The sequence below is a fragment of the Bactrocera dorsalis genome, chromosome 3 (assembly GCF_023373825.1).
Source record: "Bactrocera dorsalis isolate Fly_Bdor chromosome 3, ASM2337382v1, whole genome shotgun sequence".
NCBI lineage: Eukaryota > Metazoa > Arthropoda > Insecta > Diptera > Tephritidae > Bactrocera > Bactrocera dorsalis.
In genome coordinates, this window is record NC_064305.1 from 9,399,065 (window position 1) to 9,418,199 (window position 19,135).

Here is a 19,135-nt window from a genome sequence, read left to right on the forward strand (position 1 = left end):
TACAGTAAACATACCAAATATTTGCATTAGTACGAAACAGGCACACACACATATATACATATAAATATATTTATATATGTATGCATATACATTTTTATGTGTGTGAGCATTGATATGTGTGTTTGTGCGCAGTTTGCCACAGCAGATATTCTGCATTGACGGTCAACTGGATATTGTGGACTTGGAGCGCTGGAAATCTGCATTTGCCACGCATTCGTATATACATATGTATGCGTGTGTTTGTTTAAACCAACATCTGCTGCGCACTCATGCATTTTAATATATTTCATTTGAGTTTATATTAAAAGAAAACATACAAACGCACCGAATCTTGCCCGAGTCTTCGGTAAACACAGCAAACATATACCAAATTGCATATGAGTGGTTAATATGGTTGTATGTGTGAATGTGTGAGTTTGCTTTTAAAATTTTTGGCAATTTTGCGATAAATTGAAACCTTAAAATTGTCCACATTCCATATGCCACACGCTGTTGAGCTAACGTTGTGAAGATTACCTAAGAAAATTCCATAACCACAGATTTATACTAATTCAGTGTTGTTGTTGTTGAGCGTGCTTTGTTGTTGTTGTTGTGGTGCTTGTAGTTACTGTGGTCTTGGTAGCTGTTTTAAAATTTGTTGGTGTAGTTGTTGTAAATAGTATAAGTGTGGTTGTTGTAAATTTTATTGTTGTTTTTGTTATTCTTGTAGATGCTGTTGCTTTTGTGGTTGTTGTAAATTGTGTTAGTGGAGTTATTTTAAACTGTGTTGTTGTTGCAAACATTGTTGGTGTAGTTGTTGTAAATGTTTTAGTTGTTGTCTATGCTATTGTTGTTGTAAATGTTGTTGTTGTTGTCAATGTTGTTGTAAATGTTTTTATTGTTTTAAATATTATTGTTGTTGTTCGTGCTGTCATCGCTGCTCCTTCACTACCATGTCATTGTTGGCGTCTTCATCAACGCCATTTGAGAGACTAATTGCTGGAATTTCACTAACACGCACGCATACACACAAGTGCACATATGTACATATACACCAAGTAATATACGCACATATATGTACACCAACTAACATACAGTGGCTTCAAAAAGTGAAAGCTAAATTTATTAAATTCATTAACATTCTCTGCTTAAGTGCTGTGGATAACACTCCCGTGTAGTGTTGCCGAGGAATTTGAGAGAGTGTGGTGATTAATTTTTAGAGGATCAGAGCTGATTTCGACATACATATATATGTAGATAAAAAAAGCAGATACATTTTTTAAATAAAAACCTAAACTTAGAATAATAACTATTATCAATTCTCTTCATTATAAAAAATTTTTTTGAGGAAATTTTTTTTAATTTTTATCAACGATTTTTTTTAATATATTTTTTTTAATTGCACTTTTCAAATTTAATAAAGAAAATTTTATCAATTTGTTTAATATAAAATATATATATATTTTTTTTTTATAAAATATTAAAAAAATTTTTCCAAATTTTGTTTCATGTTATATAACTAAAAAAAAAAAAATAACGACGAACCACGTCCCGGGCGACCATCAACATCAATTGATGAACAACACGTTGATAAAATAGAGAAATTGGTGCTTGAGAATAGACAATTAAAAGTCAGAGATCTCACTGGCATCATTCGACTATGTATAGGATCAGTAAAAACCATTTTGAAAGATCATTTGAGCCTAAGAAAAGTGAAAGCACGATATATTCCAAAACCACTAAATTTTTTCGAAAAATAGCGTCGCAATGAGGTCTGTGAAACAATGCTTTCGACTACCTGGATGTCTATTACTAGCGATGACGATTAGAACTATGCTTAGGACCCAGAAATAGATGATCAATCCACCAAATATCATGGCAAAGGTGAGCGGAAGCCGAAAAAACCACACCAAAACAGGTTAAAAATCAAGTTTATATTGAGAGTTTTCTCCGATTATAGAGGTGTGATGAACTCCAAGTCCTTCCAACTGGCCAAACTGTCAATAAAGAATACTATTTGAGTGTTGTGCGTCGCTTGCGAGAACATTTTCGTAAAAAGAGGCCGGTTTTATGGACCGATAACTCTTGGTTTTTGCACCACGATAATTCACCAACGCATACTGCATTGATCTTTGGTATTTTCTCAAAATATTTGACTGTTTTGTTTATCTTTTTTATTAAAGTGAAGTTCTCGCCATATTATTCTATTAGCATACACATCACTGTGCGAGCCTATGGTTTTCAACATACACATATAATTTTTTGATTTTTCATGGCTTTGCCAAAGGCTGACGCCAGTAAAGCGAGTATGCATTTGATATGTTGCAAAACGGAAACGGATGTGGTAACTGGCATGCCAAACCAACAAACCGAAAAAACGGAAGTCGACCGAGAAACTTAATAAACTCAAAATGAAAAGCAACGAGAACAAGAGAGATACTATAAATGAAAAGCAACAAGAACAAGACAGATACTATATGCTTTATTAATATTATGCGAATATGATGGACATACGCATATACACACACAGACATATAGTATGTATGTGTGTGACATATAACCTATACAAACATTAAAAGCAAAATTTAAGAAGAAACGACTTTATGTGAAGAATTATAAAAAAAATATTTTGAGTTTTAATAAAGTTGTTGTCTCTAATTCCAAGCAAGGGTAGCTCTTTAATTTTAATTCTGTATCTCTCCTTGGCTAAAGAAATTAGCCTTAAGGATTATGTAAATATTTTGTACAGAACCAAATTAATAGTGTTCCCTCTATAAAAACTCTATTCGGAAACTCTTCTGTTCGAATTGAACAGCTAGAACTGCGGTGAAGCTGTGGTTTTTGAAATAGACTTCTTATCTGTCTACCCTGCGTCTGAAGATCAAATGCTTTTTCTGTAAAACTCGACTCTCAAGTCTTCAACTCAGCCTCTTTTTTCTAAGTATAGGAATAAGGTCGAAGATAGAACCGTTCTCTCGAAAACTCCTCACGCCGACTCATCAGATATTGCCATCGTCCATGCCTCTGTACCATATAGCAGGACAGGAATCGAGGGACTTGTATAATTTGGTCTTCGTTTGTCGAGAGAGGACTTTACTTCTCAACTGCTTACTCAGTCCAAAGTAACACCTATTGGCAACAGTTATTCTGCCTTGGATTTTGAACCGAGTGTATATTCTTCGGGCATCAGTATTTTGTTAGAATAAATGGACAGGCCAGGCTGGTATACATTTTCAAAAAAAATAAGCAAGGTTTAGTTATGTGAAGTTAATTTCGGCTCGCTTTAGTATAGGTTAAATTATGCGAAGAGAATAGCTTAGTTCAGGCTGTATTGGTTGGGTTAGATTAATATATGCTGGGTTACGTCCGTTAAGTTTAAGTGGCTTTGAGTTGTTATAAGTTAAGTTAAGGGCACTGAGTTCAGCTTATTATAAGTTAGTTGAGTTGGGTAAGTAAGCTTGTGTTGAATTGGCTTCTGTTAAGTTCAATTTTATTGGGTTATATACATATGTAGGCTAGGTTAGATTCATGTCGTTTACATTAGTATAAGTTAGATAAGATTAAGGTAAATTGAGGGAAGTTATAATTGACTTAATTTAAGTTAAGTTAAATTTGAGTTTGCTAATTTAGGTAGTTACATTAAATTAAGTAAAGTGAAATAGTTAGGGTAAGTTAAGTCAGCTAAAGTTAAGTTAAGTTAAGTTAAGTTAAGTTAAGTTAAGTTAAGTTAAGTTAAGTTAAGTTAAGTTAAGTTAAGTTAAGTTAAGTTGAGTTAAGTTTAGTTAAATTAAGTTAAGTTTAGTTAAGTTAAGTTAAGTTTAGTTAAGTTAAATTAAGTTAAGTTCAACTAATTTATGTTTGTTCATTTAAGTAAGTTAATTTAAAGTGGGCTAAGTTAAGTTAATTTAAATTAAGTTAAGTAAAATTAAGTAAAGTTAAGTTATGTTAATGTAGGGGAGACTAAGATAGCTTTAATAGTTACGTTAAGTTAAGTCAGTTAAAGTCAAATTAAGTTAAGGAAACCCCCAAAAAGTTATTTTTATAGAGTTTAGAGGAGTCAAAGAAAAAAATATATAAAAACGAAACTTATCGCTTGAAATTTTCGAAAAAAGTATAGCCTTTGTATTTGGTTTGAAAAACCTTTCTTTCAAACTAAGCAGATCCTAACAAGTCAATGAAAAACAAGAATACATGCAGAAAGCCAATTACCTGCTTGACGAGAGTTGACCACTCACTAATTGACAGCATTTTGTCACAATATGGTTCATGGAAGGCTACTACATAGTTCTTTATGTATAGGTAAATAACAATACGTATAACAGAAAGCCAAGTAGAAAGTGGGTCGGTTGGTCCTATGTGTTTGTGAGAAGACTGTTGACCATTTTGACAGGTCAAAATATGCGCACATTTATTTAATATAATAAATCTGTGTACATATTATATATACATAAGTACATATATATGTATGCATATGTTTATATGATAAAACAAGCATGCGTAAATCTGAGGTTGCGTTCAGCAAATATAATTTCTCTATTTTCAGAAGCAGGTCACAGGAATGTCATAATTAACTCACTGCGGTCTTAAAATGCATAATTATATGCGTGACACATGGCTAAAACTAAACATTTTTAACTGAATATGTGTAGGTAAAAGCAGTTTATGTATATACTTGTATGTATATATATGTATGTATATATGTATGTGTTTGTTTGTGTGCCGTTATATACTCATTTACAGCTGTGCGGAAGTGTCGGAAAATATTTAGCAACTCAGAAAGCCAAAGCAATTGCCAACAAAGCGTACATACAACAACAATAACAACAAAAACAACAGTAGCAACAACAACTATAAAACATCACCACATCAGCATCTGCGGCAACATCAGCACTAACATCAACAAAAACAAGCAGCGAGGCACTAAACCGGAGTAATGAAAAGTAAGCAACCTCAAAACTAAACGCACACACACATACAAGCTCACAGAAACTCACACATAGGCCAACACATGCACACTAAAGTTCAGTGCAAAAGTTTTATGCGCTGTTGCACTGATGTTTGCTGCAAATTGCAACTTTTCGTAATATTTTTCTCTATGCAACGCACAAAGTTACACAAACATCCATATAAATATGTGTGTATATGTATGCATATCTGTGCGTGTGTTTACTTATGAGCATTATTAGAGAACTTGTTTACCCCCACTTGAAGCTGTAAATACCAGAGATGAGAAAAAAACCATATTGCATGGCAGGACATTGCAACAAATGCTAGTTGCAAGCAAGTAAGTAAGTTGCAACTACAAGTAGTACATCAACTCTAATGACTGGCCATTGACTTTGACGGTGTTTGCGGTGCATGACAGCAATGCGAGCGGAATAAATGCGGAGTTGAGCAAAGCCAAACTATATATATACATGCATATATATACATACATACATACATACATATATATTTCTATATACATACATACGCCTAAGTACACCTAAGTTTCGAGCAATTTGAAAAGCAGTGTAAAATTTTAACCTTTACAACGGCAAACGAGTGCATGAATGGGGTAATTACGTCAAGTGGATGATAAGGTGAGCGTGCGCCTAGTAAAACTAGACGCTTAAAGCAAATATAAGCGTTGTTGGTGAAATGTAAAAGTTTATTTCCCGCTTACTTTTCTTTGATGGCGGAATGGTCATGAATGTTGAATGAGCGCTGAAGACACATAAATCTTTAAAATCACCGATAAAAGTGATGCACTGTGGCTGTGCGTGTATGTTGATTAGCACGCTCAATGCTACAAGCTGAATTATATGAGCAGTTTGTGATCCTATAGCATTACAAAAACAAGAGGAAATGTTAACTACGGTTTTTTTGAAGCTATAATACCTTTCGCAGCTGCATTTTTTATAGCATAAGAGGGTAAGAAAAAAAAAATTATTATTGATTTGATCGATCACTTTGTATGGCAGCTATATGTTAAAGTTATCCGATCTCAACAATTTCTTCTTGGATTTTGCTACTGTCTCAGGTAGCAATATGTGCCAGATTTCGTGAAAATATCTCGTCAAATGAAAAAGTTTTCCATACAAGAACTTGTTTTTCATTAAGCAGTTTGTATGGCAGCTACATGATATAGTGCTTCGATCTAGACAATTTCTTCAGAGATTATGTATTTGTTTTTGGTGATAATTTATGCCAAATTTTGTAAGAATATCGCGTCAAATAAAAAAGTTGTCCATATAAGGACTTAATTTTGATTGATCAATTTATACGGCAGGTATGTGCTATACTAATCAGATCTGAAAAATTTCTTTGGAGATTACAGCGGCGACTTGTTCAATAACCCATGCCACATTTTGAGAAGATATCTGGTCAAATACACAAAATTTTCATACAAAGACTTGTTGTTGATCGACCAGTTTCTATGGCAGCTCATCTTATAGTCTTACGCTACCAGCTGTTCTCAAATAAGCAATCTTTATTTTAGACTACTACTCTAAATTATAAGTAAGAGCATGCGAATTCAAAATTCGTTGCCTACTTTTCCGCGCCACATAAAATGTTTCAAATTGTACAAATCAGTTATATGGATAAACAAATTGTAACAACTAAATTGAAATCGCTTAAAAATACCTGCAAACCGAAGCATAACTTGATTTATTAAAATAGTTGCCTACTTTTCAGCACCATGGAAAATAACAGAAATAATATAAATCGGCTATAAAAAATTTTAATAATTGAAAATAAAAATTATTTAGAAATGCCTTCAAGCCGAAAACATAACCTCACATATGAAATTGGTTGCATACTTTTCAGCGCCACAACAAACTTGATTAATTTTCTACATAATGAATTATTTCGAATACTATTTATTGGCATTTTTTAATTTTGGGAACTAACAAACGAATTTATAATTCGTTGCCTACTTTTCCGCGCTACGAAAAATATTCCATATTATATAAATCAGCTATATACAATTTTTAACAATTATATTGAAATCGTTTAAAAATATCCACAAAACGAAGCATTTATTAAAATAGTTGCCTACTTTTCAGCGCCATGAAATCAATTTTTATAGTTAAAGTGAAATTGTTTAAAAGTGACTACAAACCATAAACATAACCTTACATATAAATTTAGGTGCATACTTTTTAGCGCCGAGAAAATTTTTTTAAAGTTTTAGATAGCTATATACATATATGAACAATAATTAATAATTGTGGAGAAGTTATTTAAAAATCATCCAAACGGAAAGCATAACCTCATTTATAAAATTAGTTGCCTACTTTTGAGCGCTATACAAAATTTCTAGTACTATAGATAGCTATATATATGAACAATAATTGATAATTGTGGAGAAATTATTTAAAAATGTCTGCAAAGCGAAGGCATAACCTCATTTACAAAATTAGTTGCCTACTTTTCAGCGCCGTGAATAATGCAAAGTTGTATAAATCAGCTACCAATATAAAAAAGTTAGTATTAAATGAATTGAAATTTTTTAAAAGTGCCTGCAAACCATAAACAGAACCTTAATTACAAAAATAGTTGCCTACTTTTCAGCGCCGTACAAATTTTCGAAGTTGTAGGTAGCTATGTATCCATATAACAAATGTTAATCATTTATAATAATAATAATTAAATCAAAATTTTTTAAAAATACCTGTAAATCGAAAACCATAACCTCACCTACTCAATCTACCACACAAAAATCCCCGGCAGCTGCATAATTACGCATATTGGTGCAACTCATTTACAGTTAAAGATTGAAATCTCACTATCAGCTCATCTCTAAATAATTACTATAATTTAAATCTCAATAGCAATTAATTTGGGTGCGATGACAATCAAAGCGCATATTCGTTTGTGGCGTTGCTACTGTATGTGTTGTTGTTGTTATTGCAGCTACCGACACACAAAGTTTTAATCACGACCACACCGAGGCGCATTTATCTGCAACCGGAATCAGTGTAATTAAATTATGAAGGTCCTATTATACACAGTTAGCGAACGCACACACACATACATACAAACACATGAAGTTATAATGCAGCGTTGGCGCTTTCGGTGGCGTCGCACGGAAGCGCGGTGTGGCAAGCGTTTGCGTCGAAATTGCGCTTACAAACGCGACTTTTAATTTTTATCCGCCGCTTTATTGAGTTTGCATTTTTACTGCTGCCGCAGACAAAAGCGCAGTTGTTGGCGTAATCGCCGGCTGCCGGCTGCAGGCTGCTGGCTGCTGACTGCTGGCGTCGGCCAAAAACAATATCGAATCAAAACTTTTCGCATATAAAAATGTGCAACGGCGTCGAAAGTTTTTCATTAGTGCAAAAAAGTTCTCACTTGTCAGCCGGAACAGGGGGCAAAAACGCTTTGTGAAGTGGAAACGTGGCGAGCGAGTCGAGTGGCGTTGGCAATTGCCGTGGAATTTTTGCGAAACACAAATTTTACCGTTGCGTGTTTTTTTGAACATTTCCATTTCCTTTGCTGTGTGCTGATTTCGTGCGAAAGTCATAAAATAAATTCGCGTTTTTGCTAAGTGTACAGTTTTGTTTTTGTGTGTTTTTGTTTTTGTATTGTGCATACAACTTGTTGAGGATGTATCAATTTGGTGCACATGAAAAACGCGCAACAACAGCAGCAACAATGAGCGCTACTGTGTTGGCTGCGGGCGGCGGCAAAGGAATGTCAATACCTGGACTCACTTGGTTGTTGTTGGCGGTTATTGTGGTGTTTGCGTTGCCACCTGGCGCCGTCGCATTGGTACAGTGAAAGCGAAATATATTTTTAATGAACCCTTTTAGGTTATGCGGTGCTCAAAAAGAGCTCCAAAGTGAGAACTCGGTATACTTTCAAATATTAGATAAATTTTCCTTCCATACTATTTATTAAAGTGGAGTTTTTCGTAATTAAAAAAAAAAAAAATAATAGACTTTTGCATTGAATTTCCAGCAAGAAATGTAAGGCAGCGCTTTATCAGCGTGGCAGCAAAAAAGGTTTCAAATGTTTCAATAATATTTAGTTCTTAACATCTTCTTCTTCTTTATTGACGCCAATCGGAGATTCCAAGCAAAGCAAGGTCCTTCTCCATCTGGTCTTTCCAACGGACTGGAGGTATTACACTTCTTCTGCTTCCTCCGACACATATTGTCCAAGTCCATGTCATCCAATTCGAGCCAAAAATATTGGGTTATCATTGAGTGGTAGCGATTCCCATTCACAGAAACGAGCCGGTCTTGATTATCACGGAAGAAGTACGGACCAACGATGGCCCGGCCCATTAACCTCATTAGACTGTAATTTTTTCGGGATGCAATGGTGGCTTATAGAGTACGTGTAGATTACTATCTGACAAAAAACGCATATTTTGCTTATTGACGAAGCCATTCGGTCAGAAATGAGATTGATTTGGGTCTTCTCAATGGATGCGCTAGCGGCTAGCAATTTACTCGACACTACGGGCACTTCTTTGTCTCACTGGCACAAAAACATTTTGTACTGTGCCTATGAATTAAAATTTTTCCACTAGACGCTTAATTGTTGATCAGGCAAGACGATTATGACCCCATAAATTGGACTGAAATTTGAGGCCATTGAATCCTAATTTCGGTAGTAAATTTTAATAATTTCGAATCTTTGTTGGATCGTATATCTTTCAATGATGAAATGGCAAGCTCTACGGAAGAGAAATTTCCACGGTCCGGGAAAAAATATGGCGTCGTTTGCTGTGCCTGTTGGTCTATATTTTTAGTGCCCTATTGGAAATCCCTCTATTTATGTCTATCTTGTTTACTCTAATCGCCTTTCTTCTCTCTCTACAGTTTTAGCAAACAAACATGTTTCTCTCTTTTACTCAATATCCACACTTTTGATATTACTTCCTTTTAGATATTACTTCTACATTTCTATAACCTACATCAATGGTTCCAACTCCTTCTCGCTCTTTATCCAACTTCTTTTGTCTTGCTTTCTTTATCACACCCTATTTATATGTTTTTTTTTATTTATCTCTAACTCTCTTTTTCACTTCTTATCCTTTTCCCTTCTCGTTCTTTCTTTTTAATAGACACCAACCGCGCCCACCCGCAGCTTCGTGGAGGCCTGTCAAGTGAAACACAACATCACATTGCAGGAACTGGATGAATTTCCCACCGATCCGAGTCCGGAAGATATCGATATGAAATTCAAATGTTATGCCGATTGTCTGCTAAATGGCATGGGCTTCATGGATTCAAATGGAAAATTGGATGCAGAGGGATTGCATGAATGGGGCATTTTGAATGATGAAAGCTACGAAAATATGCTGGAGTGTAAGGCCGCCAATGACATGGAGGATGATCCGTGCGAATATAGCTTTGGCATGATGTTATGTGCGCGTATGCTCAATTCAGAGGAGGAGAACTACTACAGTGATGAGGTGGATGAAGCGGCGGAGGAAAGGCGTAGGAAATGAGCGGACAGTTGTAAGGATCGTTGAGAAAGAAATCTCATAGCAAAAGATCTATGTTACCATAGCATCTGAATGAGTGGCTAACCGAATTTTTTAGTTTCGGTAATTTTAATATGTTATTTAATTATATATATTTTTGTTTCTGCGTAAAATATGATAAATACAAAACACTTTACAAATTACAATTAAAGTTTTTAAGTTTTTGGTAGAAATTTAATGTCAAGTTGCAGCGTCAAGAGAAAATGCAAAGAAAAGAAATAGCAATAGAACGTATTAGTTGTCATTAAGCTTTACATTAGTTTTTAGATATACACACTTGTATAAGATTAAAACATTAAAGAAAACATTTGGTTTTGATCGCACAACATCAGTAAAGATGTCGAAGTAACCCAATATATAGTAATACATGAAATTGATAACTTTAAACAGAAGTATACAATCGGACCACTAGAAGTGACCAATTTGTGATTATGAGAGAATCGGACATAAATTAAAACTTTCTGAAGAAAGAAACATATTGGGCCCAGAAAAAGGAAGCAAATTTTTAAAAAGTCGGTAACGGTTTACTCTATACTATGGTATATTGGATAATTGATGGAAGATATCTTCATAGAATTAAAGAATTTTGATAACATCAAGTCAGTTTTCTTCTTCACTAAAGAAAAAATGTACTCCCTTCATTTACTGAGCCTCTAGTCTTTGCCCTGCATATTTAAACGATCAATGAGAACCCAGAGCGATTTATAAATCTTATAATTGTCAGTAGTGCGCTGCAAGTGATTTCAGACAAGACCAGCTCTAGTTATTGAATTGAGGAAGCAAGATATCAAGCCTCTTAACTTAGAAGGATATACCAAGCGGCTAAAAGTGGGTTGTTGTTGTGAGCGTTTTGACGTTCTTGAACTAGTGGAGGGTGCATATTAATAATTTTTGACTTTTGTTTTGTCGAGTTGTTGAATTTCGAGCACTTCAGACAAACTTTTGTAATGGAGCAAATAGCAGAGACAAACACCTTTCAGCATTCACATAAGACCGAAAACGTATCATTAGCAAGGGGCTTAAAATTGTGTGAATATTTTAGAGGTAATGAAGTAGTTGAGGGTATAAATATATTAAACATTTTCGTTGGTACGATTTTTCGTTTAAAGAGCTGTTTCGAGTACTTTAGACAATTTTTTGTAATATAGCAAATAGCACAGACAAGAACCCTTGAGGATTTTCATTTAAAATGGCACCATTTTCGTTTCTTAACTAAAAGATAACTTCGTTCAAACTTAAGCTGACACAATTGGAAAGATATTTAGTTCGAAGAATTTTAAAACTATCGACTTTTTATTCAAAGAGAAATCTGGTTATCGATATTACTTCTGACTGACCATTCTTAGATCCAGCACTCTCTGTGTAGACGACGTGTTAACCCAAGCATTGTAAAGTATTGCTGTAGAGTTCTAGTTTGATTATAGTTTTGATATCGAAAATGCGTTTTAAGTAAGATTTCGTGATGTAGCGCCCTCGTTGAAGTCGATATATTACGATAAGTTTTGCTAAGTGATTCCATAAATATTTTGTTTGCGTGAAATTTTGAAGCTTGTAGATACTTTCGACTCTCGAAATTTCTTCGAAAAAATCTGATGACTAAGTGAAGATTTCAAAGCCAGAGCATACTCTTGTAATATCCAAGAGGGGATCAGGTGCATGAATCAGCTTCTTTTTAAGATATGGTCGGATTAAAGCATGCCACACCTTAATATCTCATACAATGTTTTATCGAGGGTATTGTGTGAAATACTGAAGCACACCGTCAATAAACTAATTGGACCTTTTCAGCCCGTCCTTAAACCTGGATAATGATAATCTTCTATCGACCAGATTTTCACCAAGCTCCAAGTCTTTAGAAAGACCCGTGAGAGGAACATCAAAAGTTTCGTCAGAATCGGGAAGGACCTCTTCGAGGTTTTAGACAAGAATGGAGCCTCCTTATGACTTCCTCAATCTATTGCTACAGAATATATTTTCAGCTCTAATGCTAAATAGATTAGAGTCTACAGCTGCTGGCGTACGCTGATGATATTGATGTCATTGCTTCAGACTGAACAAGACGAAATATTTCGCCAGTAAGGAAGAAGAAGAATTACTCTCGTCGGAGTGATTTTAGGACTCAGCGCGCTCTATGAAGTCAAAATATTAACAAAAGCTTAACAAAGCGCTTTAATTTGGTTTTGGTTTGAGCCAAGTGAATGAAAAATATAATTTATGTTGAAAACAGAATTCGTTCAATAGAATAAAAGCTTTTTTTTCACACTTATGTGTCGTCAAGGCCAGACTACAATGTTAGGAAACAAAAATACAAACAAAACAAAAAGAACGTGAAATGAAACTTATTAAAAATTTAGAATTTTAAACATATAAACCTTTCTAAGAATTTTATAATTAAATTTTTGCCGCTGAAAACTTCACAGAATTCATGGAAAAAAGAAACATAAAGCTCTTTTGTCGCCCTGCTCACTATTAATTTATGTATTTCCGGTGTTTTCATTGAATTTGGACATTAATAAATCTTGTAAGCATTAAATCAACATTGAATAACGAAAGACATTAAAAAAAAAAAACCAAAATAAATCCCATGAGAGGCAGTCAATTGAAAAGCCTACGCTCATTAACAAAACCAGGACAAATTATGTAGACATGTATACATAACATAAACACATAATATATAAGGCTCAGTGCTAGAGCGATGACGCACACCCATAACAACGCCTAATATGTCTACCACGATATGACTTAAGACGACTAAATACAAAAACAAACAGCAACAAGGAAATAGAACAAAGCAAAATTAGGAAAAAATTCACATTACAACAAAAAAAATGAGTAAACCAACAGTGACCAAGATTGTCACATCAATCTAGAGAATATTGTGGATGCTTTGTTTAACAAGCGCCACCCCAGGCAACGCAACGAAAGAACACGCTTAAGCCGACGCAAAAAAGACCAAGCAGGTCAAAATTGCGGAAAAAAATTCTAAGGATTGGAGCTAGCAAGCTGCAGCAAGTCGGGCGCATAACAAGCGTCTAGCGGATGAGCGCTACATGACAGGCGAGCGCATGTTATGAACATGTGCGGCGACAACAACTTATTTATGCGCTGTGCCCGTAATCGGCTTAGCAGCTCGCCAGCAGGCGCACTCCAACACGCACATATACATAGGAATGTGAGCTTAGTAACCGGGATGGAGTAGCCCGCTGGACTTTGTCGTCTCCTGCCACTTGAGAACGCGGGGCACATATGCTCATTTGGATTTTCAACGCATCGTCGGCACTATGTCGAAGGAAAGCTGGCAGCGGCTGGCTGGTCTGAGACAGTCAGCTTTGATATGTATGCCTTTGTGGTTGTGGGTTTTGTTTTTTATATCCGGAAGAAGCTACACTAAGTATGTGATGATGTTTGTAGCACTCAAACGAAAACAGTGGAGGTCCTAAGAGATGTATAATATAGAAATAATCAACCTGACAAGTTGAGTCGGTCTAGCTCTGACTGACTGTCTGTATATAAAGTATATAAACAAATTAGCCTCTCAGTTTTGAACAGAGGGATCTGAAATTGCCTACACGTACTTTTCACACCAAAGAGTTGATTATTTGTCGGAAAGGCTAATATCGCTCCGCTATAGCATATAGTTGCCATACAAACTAGACGATCAAAATATAAGGATTGCATGGAAAACTTTTTCATTTAAAGAGATATCTCGACGAAATTTGACACGGATCAATACCTAAAAAAATGGTGCAACATCAGAAGAAATTATTCAGATCGGACAATTATAGCATATAGCTGCCATACAATCTTAACGATCGCTATCAAGTGCTTGTATGGAAATCTTTTTCATTTGACGAGGTATCATCAAGAGATTTGACATGTGTTATTGTCTAATGCAATGACATAATCTCCGAAAAAATTTTTGAGATCGAATCACTATTACATATAGCTGCCATACAAGCTGTAAAATCGAATTAAAGTGCTTGTATGGCAAGCTTTTTTATTTGATGAGATATTCAAGAAATTTGGTATGGGTTATTGCCTAATAGAATGATGTAATTTCTGAAGATTTTATTCAGATCGGACAACTATAGCATATAGCTGCCATACAAACTGACCTATCAAAATGAAGTAATTTTATGAAAACATTTTTTATTTGTGTGGGGTATCGTTTCTGTGCAACAAAAGTTACCGTTTCTTCTTCTTATTATTATAGTAAATATATATTTATGACTAACGACACACACACACTGAACACATTTAAATACATGTTTATGCTGGCGGATTGACATCTAAGCTAATATACGCTGGCGATTTTACTCCCTCCTCGCCTTGATTTAGCTAGCATCCATCCATCTGCGCTTATTTTTTTTTGCTCTAATTTTTTTCCACAATTTTTTCGTTTTGTGCGTCTTTTTTTGCAGTTTCTTGTTAGGCTTACTTTGGTTGCCGTTTGGTTTTGAGGCAGCTTAACAGCGTCGTGTTGTTATTGTTGCTGTTGTTGTTGTACTTCTCATTACGTTTGCTTACCTAGTGGGGGCAGGTCCATCAAAGCGCAAAAATCCAAGTTCAACGTAATGATAGCAGTGGCGGTAGCATGGCGCTGGTGGCTTTTTGTCATAATGAAGCATGCTTTCGGGCGCTTTTTTCCCTCAACGGCTAGTATTTGTGTGTTTCACATTTGTTTGCTGAATATTTAAGCCCGCTTAAGCTTATTTGCTTAGGCTGTGTAATATTGTTGTTGTTTTTACTATGTTTGTTGTTGTTGTCATTGTTATTATACGCCTGCAAAGCCTGGAAAGGAATTTTTGTTGGCAACAGCAATGCGTAACTAGCATAATTTGCCATTACAACACATATATGTCGCACACACACGTTAACATACACACACAAAAATTGTACGTGCCACTTTTTTTTAGCGTTTACTATGTCGCTTGCTCCCCTCTACGTGTGCTTGAAGCGAGCAGCAAGCAATCTCATTATATTCGCGTGCCGTCTGCATTGCGCCTTAAAGTATGCAAATGTGCTCGCTGACAGGGAAAACTAGTTTAATCTTACCTTATTTATTTATTTAACTAGTTTTTTTTGTTGTGTTTTTTGCATGTTCGGCTTGTGCGCTTGCCACAGCATCGTTTTTGTATGGCAACTTTAGTTTTATTTTTATTAGCCATATCTGCGGTTGTGTATCTTTATAGGTATTTACAGAAGCGTATGCGCACATACATAGACGTGAAGTGAGTGCATATTAGCATGCATATATCTATATATATATTTGTTTGTCAGTATATGCCTGTGTTTGTGTGCTTGTTGTTGTTTGTAGTTTATCTTTTCGGCGCTCTGGCACTTGTCTGCAGCAGATTTTACGGTTTTAAAATGTTATTGCCATTGCTGCGGTTAGCGGTTTTATGCTTGCCGGTATGCTTGTATATAGTACCGTATTATAGTTACGATTTAGCCGCTAGTCGAGTGTTTTGCGGCTTTTTACAATATGCATTTAAGAGTTTGTATTTTTAAAAGCTTAATTGCGGCAATGCCGTTTTGACGCTAAATGTGTTGTTAACATGAGCTTTGCCGAATTGATGTGCGGTGAATATGTACTTATACATACAAACTCATCTACCCATACATTTGTGCTGAAAATTGAGCTATTTGGCGTTATGTGATTACGTTGACAACGGTTTGTTAATTTTTTTTGAGTTTCGCCTGCGCACATATGGAAACTTATGAGGAAAAAATGTTGATTAAAAATTTTTGGGTTAAGTTAGATTAAGAAACGCATACCAAGAGTTAGTCATAGTGAGAGAAAGATCAAGATCTCCACTCCGTAAGAAAGACGTGTTGGATAATTACCTGACTATACTTGGAATTCCTAAATAAGCAGTGTCCACACCAATAAGGACGAAAGAGTAGTGAAAGTGCCAAGTGTTTTAGGTCATACTTCACCTCGTTTTATTTCGTTGCATAGATAGACAAAAATTTCGTTCCCCAAAGTCACAATAATGGTTAGATAATTTATAGAATATATTAAAAAAATCTCTCTTAGACAGTTTTTGTACCAATAATTCAACTAGAAGTGTAAGTTGGCTTAGTACTCAGGGGGTTTAACAGCATACGTTTATATTGTTAAATACCTCCTTTACTTCTTCTTAATTGCACGCAGTAAGTTTCTGGTTTAATTTTAATTAGCTAGGCTACCAACTTCGTTCAATTAAGCAACTTCCAACTATGCTTAGTTTGCCATCCTGGCGGCCTATTTAGCATATATCCTCAAACACAAGCAATAGATCTACGATTTTGGTCCTGATATTCTAAAAAACTTCATGCTTTCAATTATTTGGTACTTATGAACATTTTTTTTGAGTATTCTTCTTGCAGCATTTAAACCTTTTTATACTTTCTTGCATATGAGGCTTGAGTATGAAGCTCGAGTATTTCCTCTTAAGTCAACCTAAGGAGAATATTAGCGAAATTAACCGTCATGGACTAATGGCAAAACTTATATCCAAGTCCAAAATTATTTTCATGGGAGCATAAAAAAATAATTTTTAGGCAGCGTCCTTGAATGCTACTCCCTTAGACAAAAACTCTTAAAAGTTAGCAAAGGCTTTCGACACAGAATAGTTATCAAGAGAATAAAATTTTTCTTTTTTAACTTCTTCTCAAGTATTGCAAGTTTCTGCTTTCTGAACAAGCTTTCGTTATCCGTCAGCTTTATTGTTCAACTTTTTCAATATGTAAAATAAAAATGGTTTCAGGGTATTGAAAATGGACCAAATCGGTTCAAAATTGCATAAATCTCAAAGAGCTACCACGACAGTCGGGTCTAAGTAATACGAAGGGCCCGGATTCTTATCCTGCCAAGGACTTTCACCACGACACCATGCTTCACAATTACTTTACGAATGTTTTCTGTCGCTACAACAACAACAATAGTTTCACTTCTGTGAGTTTTAGTAGAACCTTTTGTTTGGATATTACATGTAGAGTTTTGAAAAAGCTTCTTTAAACTACCCAGCAAAACTGAAATTTTTGGAATAAAGCAGCTAACAAAACCACTTCTTTAGAGATCAAAAAGTCAATTGAGTATATGTATCATATCTAATATAACGATCGAGAAAAGTTGTTAAGCTTTCTGCGCCTGCATTTGGTGACAATTGACATGGATCGATCGTGGAGATTCTTGGAACCTCACGAAAAAGTTTCAGAAAGCCAAAGTAAATTTTATACTTATTGCATGAAAGTAGAAGCTTGTAACTTTAACGTTTTAAACGGCTTACATTGTACAATATTTAATTAATCAATGTTCTTCAACCTAAGGTTGCTAGAAAAAGTGGAAACCAAGATTCCTGTATCGATCACGCAGTAAACTAGCCTAAAAACTCAACTTGAATAACTGAAGGCACTTCACTGATCCCTCAACTTTGGAAAAGAAATCCGATATAATTGCTAGAAGTAGTTAGACAATTAATGTCAAAAATGTCAAAATTAAATGTGAAATGCCTAGGAATACTATTTCATTATGTGAGCTCTATTATTTTGAGTTGGGTCTGAATATGATATGCATATCGAATGAAGAATGATCGGAACAAGACGGGCCAAGTTTTAAACAAAAAATGCCAAAGTAATTTTCGTTGTTTAGCGAAAAGAAGAACTTACAATTATTTCAAGGTTTCCTGGAAGCGGCAGCTCAGAGCTGAGGACTTATGAAATACATAAAATATACAAACATGTATTAAAATATCTAAAAAATGTTTAAAAGGAAAGGAATTTTGAAGGTTAAGCGAAAATAATGTTTCACAAATATAAAAAGGAATCATAGCAGAGCCTAAAAGCTCAGAGAAGAGTAGTGCATGATAATCAAATGCTTAGGGCCTCATCTTGGTGCCTCTAAAAATAAATTTGTGCAATATAAAGCACTTATTGGCTACTCAGAAAAGTTCTCACTTCATGTTTTCTAATTTTTTCGTTTATGAATAGCTTTCTATACATATGTATATACATATTTGAATATATATGAATCATATATGTACTATATTCAACTACAAATTTAGTCATATGTTTATTTCAGGAACTGCCTCTTTTGTCTGCGAACTTACTTTTCCTTTGCCTTGCGCTTTAAAAACACATTCCATGTTAGCATTTTGCTGCCAAATTTAATGCAAATCACCGCCCCCAATTGCTATGCATGTATTAGTATTACACACACGCACACATACATATACGTAGGTAAAATAACGCATAGCAGCACATTTCTAATCCGCCTCGCTTATGCAAAGTAATATGCTTTAATATGTCATGCTACGTCGCGACATAACAACAATAGAAAAATCCATGTCTTCAAGTCTTTCTTTTGCTATTTTTGTACTGCTGTGGATGCCATGAGCGCCTTGCGCTAGACTTCCTGTCGCACTTAAGCGCATTTTTTGCGAAATTCCTTTGTTGTCACGCTTTGTCTTTTCAGTTTGCGTTTTTGTTATATTTTTTCGGCATTTTTTTGTGGCTTGCACCACCTTCGATTGACCGAAATTGCGCGCGCCTTTGCTCGTAACCTTGCTGGTGGGTAGGTTTTTTGTGGCGGGTGGGTGGTCCATGATGCCCAGCTTCAAGTGAAAGCGCGTGTGTAAGTGTGGCGAGTATAAGCGTATTTTTGTATATGTGTGTATGTGTACGCGATGT

At 35.1% G+C, this 19,135-nt stretch overlaps 2 protein-coding genes across 8 annotated transcripts in view; one reads left to right on the top strand and one right to left on the bottom strand.

Moving 5' to 3' along the window:
* Positions 1-19,135, bottom strand: part of LOC105226929 (neural cell adhesion molecule 2) — a 263,927-nt gene that overhangs the window by 211,451 nt on the left and 33,341 nt on the right. The gene's annotated exons all lie outside the window — the stretch shown is intronic.
* On the top strand, positions 8,286-10,619 carry LOC105222581 (general odorant-binding protein 57c). The gene is made up of 2 exons (XM_049453364.1): positions 8,286-8,736; positions 10,040-10,619. Exons 1-2 carry the CDS (start codon positions 8,572-8,574, stop codon positions 10,424-10,426), a joined length of 552 nt encoding a protein of 183 aa, XP_049309321.1. The 5' UTR covers positions 8,286-8,571; the 3' UTR covers positions 10,427-10,619.